The sequence below is a fragment of the Onychomys torridus genome, chromosome 1 (genome assembly GCF_903995425.1).
Source record: "Onychomys torridus chromosome 1, mOncTor1.1, whole genome shotgun sequence".
NCBI lineage: Eukaryota > Metazoa > Chordata > Mammalia > Rodentia > Cricetidae > Onychomys > Onychomys torridus.
This window is the reverse complement of record NC_050443.1, coordinates 110,662,132-110,674,272: the sequence shown is the minus strand read 5'-3', so window position 1 is coordinate 110,674,272 and position 12,141 is coordinate 110,662,132. Positions and strand designations below refer to the sequence as shown.

The 12,141-nt window shown below is 42.1% G+C and overlaps 1 protein-coding gene across 5 annotated transcripts in view; it reads left to right on the top strand.

Moving 5' to 3' along the window:
- Positions 1-4,449: 4,449 nt before the first annotated feature.
- The window catches only part of Eef1akmt2 (EEF1A lysine methyltransferase 2), a 29,536-nt gene continuing 21,844 nt past the window's right edge, over positions 4,450-12,141 (top strand). The window contains exons 1-3 of one of the 5 annotated variants that reach the window (XM_036196126.1): positions 4,450-4,614; positions 6,011-6,076; positions 6,776-6,890. In XM_036196126.1, coding sequence (XP_036052019.1) covers positions 4,469-4,614; positions 6,011-6,076; positions 6,776-6,890 — 327 coding nt within the window. In that variant the 5' untranslated portion in view covers positions 4,450-4,468. The other 4 variants (XM_036196156.1, XM_036196136.1, XM_036196146.1 and 1 more) reach the window with 4 other exon arrangements.

Here is a 12,141-nt window from a genome sequence, read left to right as displayed (position 1 = left end):
CTAGTCCTCCCACACCCAAACTTTAATATGCTACCCTCCCAGAATGTAAGTGTAGAGTGGAAAACTACAAACAGCAAGCTTGCCTACAAGGTCATGTGTTTGAGATACGCTTTAAAATAAGCAGGATACTGGGTGGTGATGGCACATGATTTTGATTTCAGCACTCAGAAGGCAGAGATAGGCTGAGACTCTGTGAGTTCGAGGCCAGCCTGGTCTACAGATAGAGTTCCAGGACACACTATCTTGAAAATCCAAAAATAAAATGAAATAAATAGGATGTAAAATATGGAGATAGACCTACCCGTGGTTTTTGGTGTTAGGACTGTACTCTCCTAATTATTCAGAAAGAGAAGGACAGGTCTTTGTTAGGGCTTATAACTGTGCTCTGCGCTCAGTTAGCAGGCTTGCCATCCTAGGCTCACACAGGAGTTTTCAAAGTTGCAAGTCAAGGGCTTTCCTTTCTTTATTGAGTCTCCAATATTCTTGTTATGAAGTGAGGATATTGTTTCTGACACTCTCAGGCAATCCCCCACAGTTGTACCCAACAAGCCACCCTGATCTAGGCAATTTCTCAGTTGAGGTTCTCTTCCCAGATAATTCCAGGCTGTGGCAAGCTGACAGAGTTAATCAAGACAAACACCTATCACTATCTAACTTTAGCTCTATTTTTTAATTCCATTTTCCCGATTATGGTCTTTTTTCCCCTGCTAGCCTATCCTGAAATTCATCAAAAATAAGGATTCATGTTTTATTTGTTTGCTATTGCTGTGTGAAAAAGTGTGGAGTCCAAAGGAAGATGGTTTTTATTATGGCAGCAGGTTGCTGTAGGGGAATGGAGTTGTGCTGGGTTGGTGGTGCCTGCCTGAATCTTAATACTTGGGAGGCCGAGGCAGGTACTACTAGTTCAGCACAGAGTTCAATCTGGACCCCACAAGGTGGAAGGAAAGGACTTTTTTTTTTTTTTTTTTTAAAGAGGCATCTATGCCTACAGGACAGAAGAGGGCACCAGATCTCATTATAGATGGTTGTGAGCCACCAATAGTTGCTGGGAATTGAACTCAGGACCTCTGGAAGAACAGCCAGTGCCCTTAACCATTGAGCCATATCTCTAGCCCTAGAACTGACTCCTGAGGGTTATTCTCTGACTTTTCCACACACAATGTACACATGTGTATGTGGGGGTGGGGGGAAGAAGGGAGGAGAGATTTGCATACACAATAAGCATGTGATAAAATTTTTGGAAGAGAGGGTCTGGAGGCATGGGTGTGGGTGGGACCCATAAATTCAGTTTCATTGAATTTAAGGTATCAAGAGAAATCCAGGTAGTTAGGAGAATAAGTTGGAGCTGAGGCAAGAGGTTAAACTGGAAGTCATTACAGGCTGGGGCAGTGGTTCTCAACCTGTGGGTTTTGGCATATCAGATATTTACATTATGGTAATGTAATATTAAAATATATTTAAAAATAATAGTAGTAAAATCCCAGTTATGAAGAAGCGACAAAATAATTTTATGATTGGAGGTCACCAGAACATGAAGAACTGTATTAAAGGGTTGCAAAATTAGGAAGGTTAAGAACTACACTGGGCTAGGGTGTCCTTTATCTGATATACTTAAGGTCAGAATTATTTCAGATTTTGAAGATGTTTGGATTTTAGATTTTTGGATTAGTGATTGTGATGGTTAGTTTTTGTCAACCCGACACAAACCTAGACATACCTGGGGAAAAGGGATCACAACTGAGGAAGTGCCTCCATCAGACTGGCCTCTGGACATGTTTGTGGGACATTTTCTTTATTGATAACCGAAGTAGAAGGGTTCAACTGACTGTGAGCAGTGACATCCTTGGGCATGTGGGGCTGGGCTATTTAAGAAAGGTAGCTGAGCAAGGCATGGAGAGCAGTAAGTGTTCCTCTATGGACTCTGCTTCAGTTCCTGTCTCCAAGCTCCTGCCTTGAGTTCCTGCCTTGGTTTCCCTCAATGATAGGTTATCACCTGTATGCCAAATAGACCCTTTCCTCGAGGAGATGTTGGTCAACATTTTATTACAGCAGAAGGAAACCAAACTAGAGCAAAGATGTTCAACTTGTAATAAATAGCTGACATCTTCTGAACCCTGACTATATGCCAGGCCCTTCCTGGGCTCTTTAAACATACATTGTATTCACTTACACTTCCTGACATCTCTCTGAAGCAATATATTAACTTGCATTTACTGCCCATTTCTCAGGTGTCAGACAGGTGGGATTCAATTGGAGTGATCTCATTGACATTCCCTAGGTGCCTTGTGTGTTAGGTACTACTATTATGTTTGTGGTAGTATATGCTGTACAAACTGACATGGGGAAGTTAAATGAACTTGGTGTTTCCCAACCTCAAAACATGGGCATCCAATTCAAGAACTGAGTGCCCACTGTCCCCTTTCAAAAGTTCACATCAGCCAGGTGGTGGTGGCACATGCCTCTAATTCCAGCACTGGGGGGCAGAGGCAGGAGGATCTCTGTGAGTTCAACACCAGCCTGGTCTACAGAGCTCCAGGATAACCAAGGCTATACAAAGAAACTCTGTTTCGAAAAACCAACCAACCAGCTAGCCAGCCAGCCAGCCAGCCAAACCAAACCAAACCAAACCAAACCAAACCAAACCAAAAAACTCACATCAAAGCAGAAATGGGAAACAGGGTGGGGGGGGGGTGGGGTGATGGTAAGGAGGGTTTTTCTAGAAGTGTGTTCTCTGGTATTGACTGTTCCATGATCAAAGAAGGAAAAGCTTTGCCTTTGACCTTTGGGTTTGTCAAATGGGAAGTGCTTGAGGACTCTGGGAAGCAGAGAGAAGCTGTGGGTGGATGCTGTGCCAATCTGCAGGGATAAAAAACAAACAAATAAACTAACAAAAACCAAGGCTGGCAACCTCAGGTTGTGCAGGTCTGCCTTTGGTCTCATAGAACTGGTATTCAGTGGGAGGGGCTGTGTGTTTCTTATATAGTTCTGCTTCTCCCTAGGCAGCTTACCCAGTGAAACTTCTCCCCCAGCCAAGAATCCCCTTTCTCTGGGTGATAAGAGCCCTCAGGACTAAGCAGCCAGAATAATCCTTCCTGGAGTCAGGGAAGGGATTTGGTATAAACCATGGTTTTCCCAGGGCTCCATACCAACAACTGTTTATAGCTTTCATCACACACAGCAAAAACATCTTAAGTGTTGGCAAGATACTAGGCTGAAGGCAGACTTATCTTTCAGGGATACTTCTTAATTGGAACCGAAAACTTTTAAAGAGCCACTCCATCACATTCAGGCTTGCTTTCTGTAGCATCTAGAGCCTAGAAAAGATCAAAACAGCTACTTGCCCAGGGCAGCACTAATTGGCTGTGGCATCCGGCGGTTTTATTGCTCTGTAATAAGGTTACTTACGCTCTTTCTTGAGTTCTTTAATCACTATGTACACGGATTTCCATCTGCCCTTTACTTTACTCTTTATTGCCAGAAGATCTTAGAATACCATGCGTAGGAGAAGATGAACTGCAAACTGGGAGGGCAACTCTTGTTGCCATTTGCCTCAAGGGACTTGTTATTGGGCTTCTGTCTCGGGAGTCAACAGAAACGTAGCCTTGGAAACAAGTTTTTGTTGGAAGGCAGCTTGTTAGGGGCCTCTGAGAGCCTTGCCTCACTGACATTGGACTGTGAGTATTTTGACTATTTCATGGCTAGTACAGAAAATATCCTAGGCCCCTGACATATAAGATCTTTTCCATTGTATTACAGGACTACTGCTTGCAGTCAGAAGCAATAGGCAGAAGACATTTCAGGTTCATGGAGTCTTGAGGAAGAAGCCATCTTTTATTTTGAGTAAACTACAGTAAACTAAAGCATGCAGAGGTTGAGACTTGGACAGGCTCAGATGCCTGACTGGGGATAGAGGAAGACCCACTGAGGTACCCTATCATTCAGCTACTCATTCTATGGTAACTCCATGGCTGGTGTACTGTGGGTGGCCCTAAGGCATTCATTTCTTGGCCATAAGCTCTCATCTGGTTACATCAAGTCACTTTCCAGAATTCTAGCCACACATGAAATTAGTCTTTTGGTCGGGAAGCAAGTGATACGATGGGCTGACTGACCTACCTTACTTTCCAGATCTGCCTCACTAGAGAGAGATGACATGCGTTTGGACTGAGTGGTGTGTATTTCAGGTGTTTTTGTGGCTTCTTACAGCGTGTTTCCCAAAGTGCAGTACTTTTATGACTTACAAACAGCAGTACCCAGATATGGTCACTCTGAGAGCAAGAGAGTAAAGGGTACAAGGAATGTTGGCTGGAGGGAGCCCGCCTCTTGGCAGCCTAGGCTCTCTACTACTGCAAGTCGGCCTCTCAAGCCTGGACGGGAGCATTAGAGAGAGAGAGAGAGAGAGAGAGGCGGTCTTCCATTGCCTAGAGAGGCCAGGCCCGCACGTCCCCTCTGCTCGAGCCGCGTCTCTATGGCAGCCGCGACAGCCCACAAGGCGCAGAGCGACATGAACGTGGATGCTGGCAGCCGAGGCGGCGCTGTGGTCCCTGCGCGGTCTCGAGAGGGCAGTCCCGTGGCGTGTGACTTTGTCCCATCGGCGCTGGGGACGCGAGAGCAGTGAGTGCGGCGGGGAGGGTGAGCGGGAGCCTGAGGCCCGGAAGGAGATGGCGCCCCCTCACCCCCGACCCGCGGCCTGAGGAAGGAGGGTGGAAGCCACCTGTGGGGGTTAAGGGGCGAGATCCCGAGCACGCCCCGGGGGGCGGTTAACCCTCTTTAAAGGGATTCAAGACTACCCGAGATCCTTGGGGAGCCGGTGTAGGCGTCTGGGAAAAGGGGGAGAGAGTTGGGCAACGAACCGGACAAGGGCCCAGGAGCTCCCGGGAGAGCTGTGAGATCTGGGAATTGGAGGAGGTCGGAGTGGAGGATGCTCTGAACTGAGCTAGGGAGATGGTAGAGGTTCTGGCGGGGAAAGAGAGAAAGTGTTCTCTGACCTGAAGTTGAGGCTGAGAAATCAATGGGTTAGAATGTAGAATGAGCGCACGCCTTTAATCCCAGCACTTGGGAGGCAGAGCCAGGCGGATCTCTGTTTTTGAGGCCAGCCTGGTCTACAGAGCGAGCTCCTGGACAGGCAGCAAAGCTACACAGAGAAACCCTGTCTCGAAAAACATGAGTGTGGGGACAGGGGTTAGGATGAGAGGAAAATTAGGGGCGGGAGCAGAGATTGTAAAGATGACCCAGGAAGAGTAAGGATGAAGAGATTTAATGGGAAAGCTAGAATACAGGAAGAGGCAGAGACTGTCTTAGCACTTAATTTTATCTTTGCTGCTTCATTGTGAGCAAACCACTGACCTACTGGTTAGAAAATCTTGTATCTGCACATTGATGACCAAATTTGGAGTAACAAACTCAGCTTGTGCAGTCCAGTTATGGAGTTGGGTCTGGAACTTAGAGATTCTTGGGCAGTTGCCTGTTTTTATTCTTTAAGCTAAAATGTGTATAGGATTATGCATCAGATAACTATAAGTACTTGTTTAACTTATTTTGTCCACAATTTTCTTTCTTTCTTTCTTTTTTTTTTTTTAAATAATTTTTATTGTGCAAGTCTCCTCTTCTTATGGTAGCCAGGGAGGCCAGGAGATGGTGTCTGCATCCCTGATCTTGGAGTTACAGTTATTTATTTTTATTTTATGTGTATTGGTGTTTGCCTGAATATCTGTGTGATGGTGTCAGACCTTGGAGTTGTTAACTGCCGTGTGGGTGCTAGGAATCAAACCCAGGTCCTCTGGAAGAGTAGTCAGTGCTCTTAGCCACTGAGCCATCTCTCTAGTCCCCCCCACTTTTCATTCTTTTAACCTAAGGATGTTAAAAAAAATTGAACTGTATGCACTTATTGATAACACTAATATTTTAAGGCCTTTGTAAGTAGCCATGTAATGCACTGGAAATAATCAGTTTAATTCACGAAATACAGTTTAATTTGGGAATCTTGCTTCACATTTCATTGTTTATGTAGTTGGGATGCTGTTTATGAGAGAGAACTGAGGACATTCCAAGAATATGGAGATACAGGAGAAATCTGGTGAGTTAAGCTAAAAAATTGTTCTGTGGGTGTGAGAGAGCATGAGCAAGTGCACTTACAACAAAGACAGTCTAGAAGCCTGGGATGAATCTGGCTCCAGTGGCTTTAAATTTCTTTTCTTTCTTTTGTTTTTTTTTTTTTTTGTTTTTTTTTTTTTTTGAGTCAGCATTTCCCTGGAACTTGCTCAGTAGACCAGGCTGGCCTCAAACTCAGAGATCCACCTGCCTCTACCTGACTCTTGCTTCAGTGACAGCTTAAAATATCTCTTTTCTTTTTTAGTGACCCAGATTTAAATTGATCATAGTACTATGAAATTACTTTCATTCCATAGTTGTTATTTTTTAATTAATGAAATTCTGAAGTACCAATATTTGCTGATGTCCACGAAAGCAGTTACTAGGACAAGATTTTAAAGGATTAATGCTGATGTAGATAGAGTATGTGTGTATGTGAACATGTATGTTTATATATCTATATACTTAGTTATTTACATATGTAAGTATGTATAATTCATACCTCAGGTATTCCATTTTTAGAGGTGTAATCTCCTAACTAACAATAAAGATGAAGCTTAAACAGTTATACATATTCTTACTTTTCGAAAAGACTTAAGTGAGCATGTGGTATAAACAGCTCACATGGAGTGTAGTTGTGGCTTTTGTGTAGATCTACCTGCTCTTTGTATTCTGTTCCTGACAGGTTTGGAGAGGAGAGCATGAACCGACTAATAAGGTGGATGCAGAAGCAAAGGATCCCATTGGATGCCTCAGTGCTTGATATTGGAACCGGAAATGGTGTTTTCCTGGTTGAACTTGTTGGTACTTTTAGTATTCATGTGTTTGAACCAATTTTTAAAATGAAAGTTTTTTAAAAGATGTTGCACTTAAGAGATTACCAATCAAATGTATAACAGCAAAACAGTTGGAAAACTTTGAGTGTTCACATGGGAGGAAAGGAGACTGCTTGGATTTGGGGAAAGCAGTGAATACGTGGTGTCAGGTATAATCCTGAAAACTGGACTCCCAGGTGTCTAGTGAGTGAATGGTGGAGTCCTAGAAATGTAAAACCTCAAAAGTCATAATCCTGAAAGAGTGAAACCTTAAATGTGAAATTCTGGAAGCCAGAATTCTGAAAACCTTAATTCCTGTATTCCTATAGCAGAAAGCAAAGGGTATATAAGGAGTATAAAGCTGAATAATGAGGAGGGGATTAGAACATTGGTTGTCCTAGTAGTTGTATCATGTTATATGTAGCTTATACCAAAAACCCAGGTTGAGCATTATTTAGGATGTGTATGTGAGGTTTCCAGAGGAGATTAATGTCTGAATCTGGATGGAATAAGGGAAGAGCTGCCTCAGTATGGATATATACCATCCAGCACGTTGAGGCCTGTCAAAGACAAACACAGAAGCTAAGTTACCCAACTGTTGTAAGAGTTAGGACAGTTATTTTTTGCTGTTGTGCACTTTGAAACTCTTAGCTTTAGGACCCTAGGGCTTATACCAGTGGTCCTGGATCCTTAGGCTTTGAGCCACAGACTGAAGAGTTATCTCATTTATTGGTTCTTGGACCTTGGGCTTGAGCTAAGTCATGCTACTGACATCCCCTTGCAGATAGCCTATGAGACTTCTCAGTCACAATAATTATGTGAGCCAAGTCCTCTAATAAACCCCGCTCATATCTGTATCTGTGTCTCTATCTTATAACTGGTTTTTGTCTGTATATATATTTTTACTAATATACATTTGATATTGGGGAAATAGCATCATTCCTTCTTACTGTGTTCCTTAGAATATAATGAAAGGAATCTGCAAACTTGTTCCCTCACAAAAAGGTTTTGCAATATTTTAATTTTTACATCTGTTCATTTGTATATATGTGTATTAGGCTTGGTGGCCAAGTACCTTTACCTGCTGCACCATCTTACTGTCATGAAAGCTTTGATGATTTAATTGTACAATGCTACTTATTGTTAAAGACAGCCAATTTAAAGCTAAGGTCAGCAAGACGGCGCAGTAGGTGAGAGGGTGCTTGCCCACTTGAGTTTGATTCCTGAAATCCATGCGTGGAAGGGGAGAACTGATTCAGTAATGCTAGTTACCCTCTATCCTCCATAGAGCTACTCATGCGCTTACATAAACACAAAATAAGTGTAGAAACATTTTTAAATTTTTTTTCTTTTTTTGGTTTTTCCAGACAGGGTTTCTCTGTGTAGTTTTGGTACCTGTCCTGGATCTCACTCTGTAGACCAGGCTGGCCTCGAACTCACAGAGATCTGCCTGGCTCTGCCTCCTGAGTGCTGGGGTTAAAGGCGTGTGCCACTGCTGCCTGGCCTGAATTTTTTTTTTTTTTTTTTTAAATTGAGACAGGATCTCTATGTAGCCTTGGCTGTCTTGGAATTCTCTATGTAGACCAGGCTTATCTTGAACTCACAGAAATCAACCTGCCTATGCCTCCCGAATGCTGGGATTAAAGGTGTTGCTCAGCAAATTAAAAAAAAAAGTAAAACTAATTATTGTTGTCGTGAATACTGCTTAATTTCAACAACCAAACAATAACCATAAAGGGACACATACACTTAACAGAATTTGATAACTGAAATACTCTTCAATGACAGTGCCATGTTGCTGAGATTGCAGTGAAATGTTGGTTTAAAATGCAAGGTCTTCCCTTCTGAATACTCTGTTGTGTGCTGTGGCCACTTCTACACAACACCATGCTTCTTGCAAAGAATACCCTTCAGAAAGAGCTTGAGAAGCTCAGTGACCTGAACAAAAACACGTGAAGATAGAGAGCTGAATTTGACTCCTGAAGAAGACAGGCATACTTACTTACTATCAAGTCTTAACAGCAGAATACCTCAGTTTGGTTAATGCATGGGCCAAACTGTATTTTGAAACTATCTCCATTAAAAAAGATACAAAATTCACTCCTCTGTTATGCTTGAACATTAAAACTTACTGCTCTGTTGTGTATTAATAACTGGGAAAAGTGAAGCTTTGAAAAGACTTGGAAGATTTGGATCAGTAACAATAGATGAGTGAGGGTTTACGTGAAAAAAAGCCTTCAGCAAGTGATTTTTTTTTTTTTTTTAAACTGAGAATCAAACCCAGGGCCTTGTGCTTGCTAGGCAAATGCTCTACCACTGAGCTAAATCCCCAACCTAAGAGAAGAATTTCTTTTTTTCTTTTCTTTTTCTTTTTTCTCTGTGTAGCTTTGCGCCTTTCCTGGATCTCTATCTGTAGACCAGGATGGCCTCGAACTCACAGAGATCTGCCTGGCTCTGCCTCCCAAGTGCTGGGATTAAAGGCGTGTGCCACCACTGCCCAGCTCAGCAAGTGAATTTTAAAGCGTGATCAGTAAAATGTTGTGTTGGGTTGTTTTGTTTTCCATTTAGCCAGTACATTTGAGAATTAATTCAGTTGTGATCAAGTGCTTTTTGTGGTAAAAGAGTAGACAACAGAATATGCAGATGAATGTATTCGCTGTGCAACACAGCAGTAATGGAAACTTCAATTTAAAGTGTGTTATTTTAATCAGGTGGTGGTTGTGCATACCTTTAATTCCAGCATTTGGGAGGCAGAGGCAGGTGGATCTCTTGTATTCCAGGACAGCCAGGGCTACATGGAGAAATCCTGTCTTGAAGAACCAACCAACCAAACAAACAAACAAACAAATGTGAACATTTGAGGAAGATACCCAGTGTTCCCAGCGTTGACTTTTGGTCTCTACACTCATGAGTGCACACATACGAACACATGTTTACCTGTACTCACACATGCACACACAAAAAGTATCATTTGTCATTTATTGGATTTACTTCTAGCTAATGCAATTGTAGGAGATTTTGATGAATTGAAGGCATATTTGCATGATGAAGCCAGTGATATTACTGAGTGGTTTGAAGATAATTAAGTGCCCAGTTATGGTATTGTTTGTTCATTAGTTTTGTGTGTTGAATTTGTGGCCCATGTCTGAATGCATTAGGAAAGAAAGTGCTAAAGTACCCAAAACAACCCAGTCATGGTGCTGAAGGTGGAACTTTGAATTTTATTATTATTTTTTAAGATTTATTTTTTAGCTGGGTGGTTGTGGTACACTCCTTTAGGCCCAGCACTCAGGAGGTAGAAGTAGGTGGATCTCAAGTTTGAGGCCAGCTTGGTCTACAGTGCGAATTCCAGAACAGCCAGAGCTACATAGAGAAACCCTGTCTCAATCCCCTCACCCAAAAAAGTTTTTTTTTATTACGTTATATGTTTATGTGAGTGTCTGCTGTGTGTGTGTGAGGATACCCACAGAGGGCAGAAGAGATTGTTAGATCCCCTGGAGCTGGAGTTTCAGGCAGTTGTGAGCCTCCTTATGTGGGTGCTGGGAGCTAAACTCAGGTCCTCTGGAAGAACAGAAAGCACTCTTAACCTCTCAGCCATGGATCCAATCCAAGAGAGAACTTTTTGATAGATAGGGAGTGATTATGTTGCTTTATGTGAGTCATAGAATTTCAGAATAACAGCATCCAAGATAAACTCAAGCATTTTCTCTAAGAAAGGCAAATACTCATCTTAACATATGACTACTTTCCTGTAGTTGCCCATAATCTATCCCTTCTAACGTGTTGGGTTTTCATGCTTTCTTTTTTCATTTTCATTTATCCTCATTATTTTAAATCACCAGTTTTTTTAATTAAGTAATTTTCTCTGCTATATATCTCATCTTTTGCATCATTTTGTATAAAGTATGTAAAGACTTAAGAATTGTGAATTGGGCCAAGTGTGGTGGCATACATCTTTAATCTCAGCACTCAGAGGCAGGTGGATCTGTTGTGGGTATTTGTTCCACCTGTGGCCTTGGAGTACCAGCCCCTAGGCCATGGCCTCTTGGCTAGCTCAAGACCTGGGGAGCACATAAAAGGTTCCCTTCTCTCTTGTGCTCTTGGATGGTGAAGACTGAGTCAGGCAGTATAAAGCAGCATGGGACAGGTTCTCAGCCTTCCAAGACTCTGCGACTGAATTTGCCTTATCCTGTATTAGTGAGTTGTTCCCCTATTTAATCCTCTAATAAGTGGTCTTTTATCAGTAATCCATGGATTTTCTGCATTATGAATCTTTGTAAATTTAAAGGCCATCCTGGTCTATGCAGAAAATTCTAGCCAAGGATATATAGTAAAATTCTGTCTCAAAAGCAAACAACAAACTAGAATAATGCATTTTGCAGATTTGAATTATCATAATGTTATTGGTGTATAGTGGTAAAAGTGGCTTGTACATAGAGACACTGAAAATAGCAAATGGAGAGGTGGGGTTTTTGGCATCTGAAATTTCAGAAAGTTTCTTTGTTTTCAAATTAAGAAAATTTTGTGTGTCTTTTTTTTTTTTTTTTTTAAACTTTAATTTTACTGGGCTGTGGTGGCATACGCCTTTAGTCCCAGCACTCAGGAGGTAGAGGCAGGTGGATCTCTGAGCTAGAGGCCAGCCTAGTCTACAGGGCGAATTCCAGGACAGTCAAGGCTACGCAGAGAAACACTGTCTTGAAAAAACAAAACAAAACAACAACAACAACAAAAAAACAAAAACCCCAAAACAAAAAAAACCCTTTAATTTCTGTTTGTTTTGCCTACATGAGTTTATGTGGAGTTATAGATGGTTGTGAGCCATCATGTGGGTGCTGGGAACTTGACCTACGTCCTCTTTAAGAGCAGATTATGTTCTTAACTGCTGAGCCATCTCTCTAGCCTGTGTTTATTGTTTTGTCCTTTGAGACAGGGTCATTGTGTAGCCCTGGGTGGTTTTGATCTTGATTTGTAGACTAGGCTGGTCTTGAATTTACAGAGACCCGTCTGCCTTGGTCTCCCAAGTTCCCGTTTGTTTTTGAAATAGAGTCTTGCTGTGCTGTTAGGCTACTCTTGAACTCAGCCTCCTGCTTTTGCTTCCTGAGTGCTGGGGTTCCATGTGTGTGCCACAATGCCAGATGACCTGTTTTTCCATGGATGTAGTTTGTCTAACATTAAGTTATATCTCCAGCCCTTAAGAAAATTCCTTTTCAACATTTTAGTTATTATTGTTCTTTTG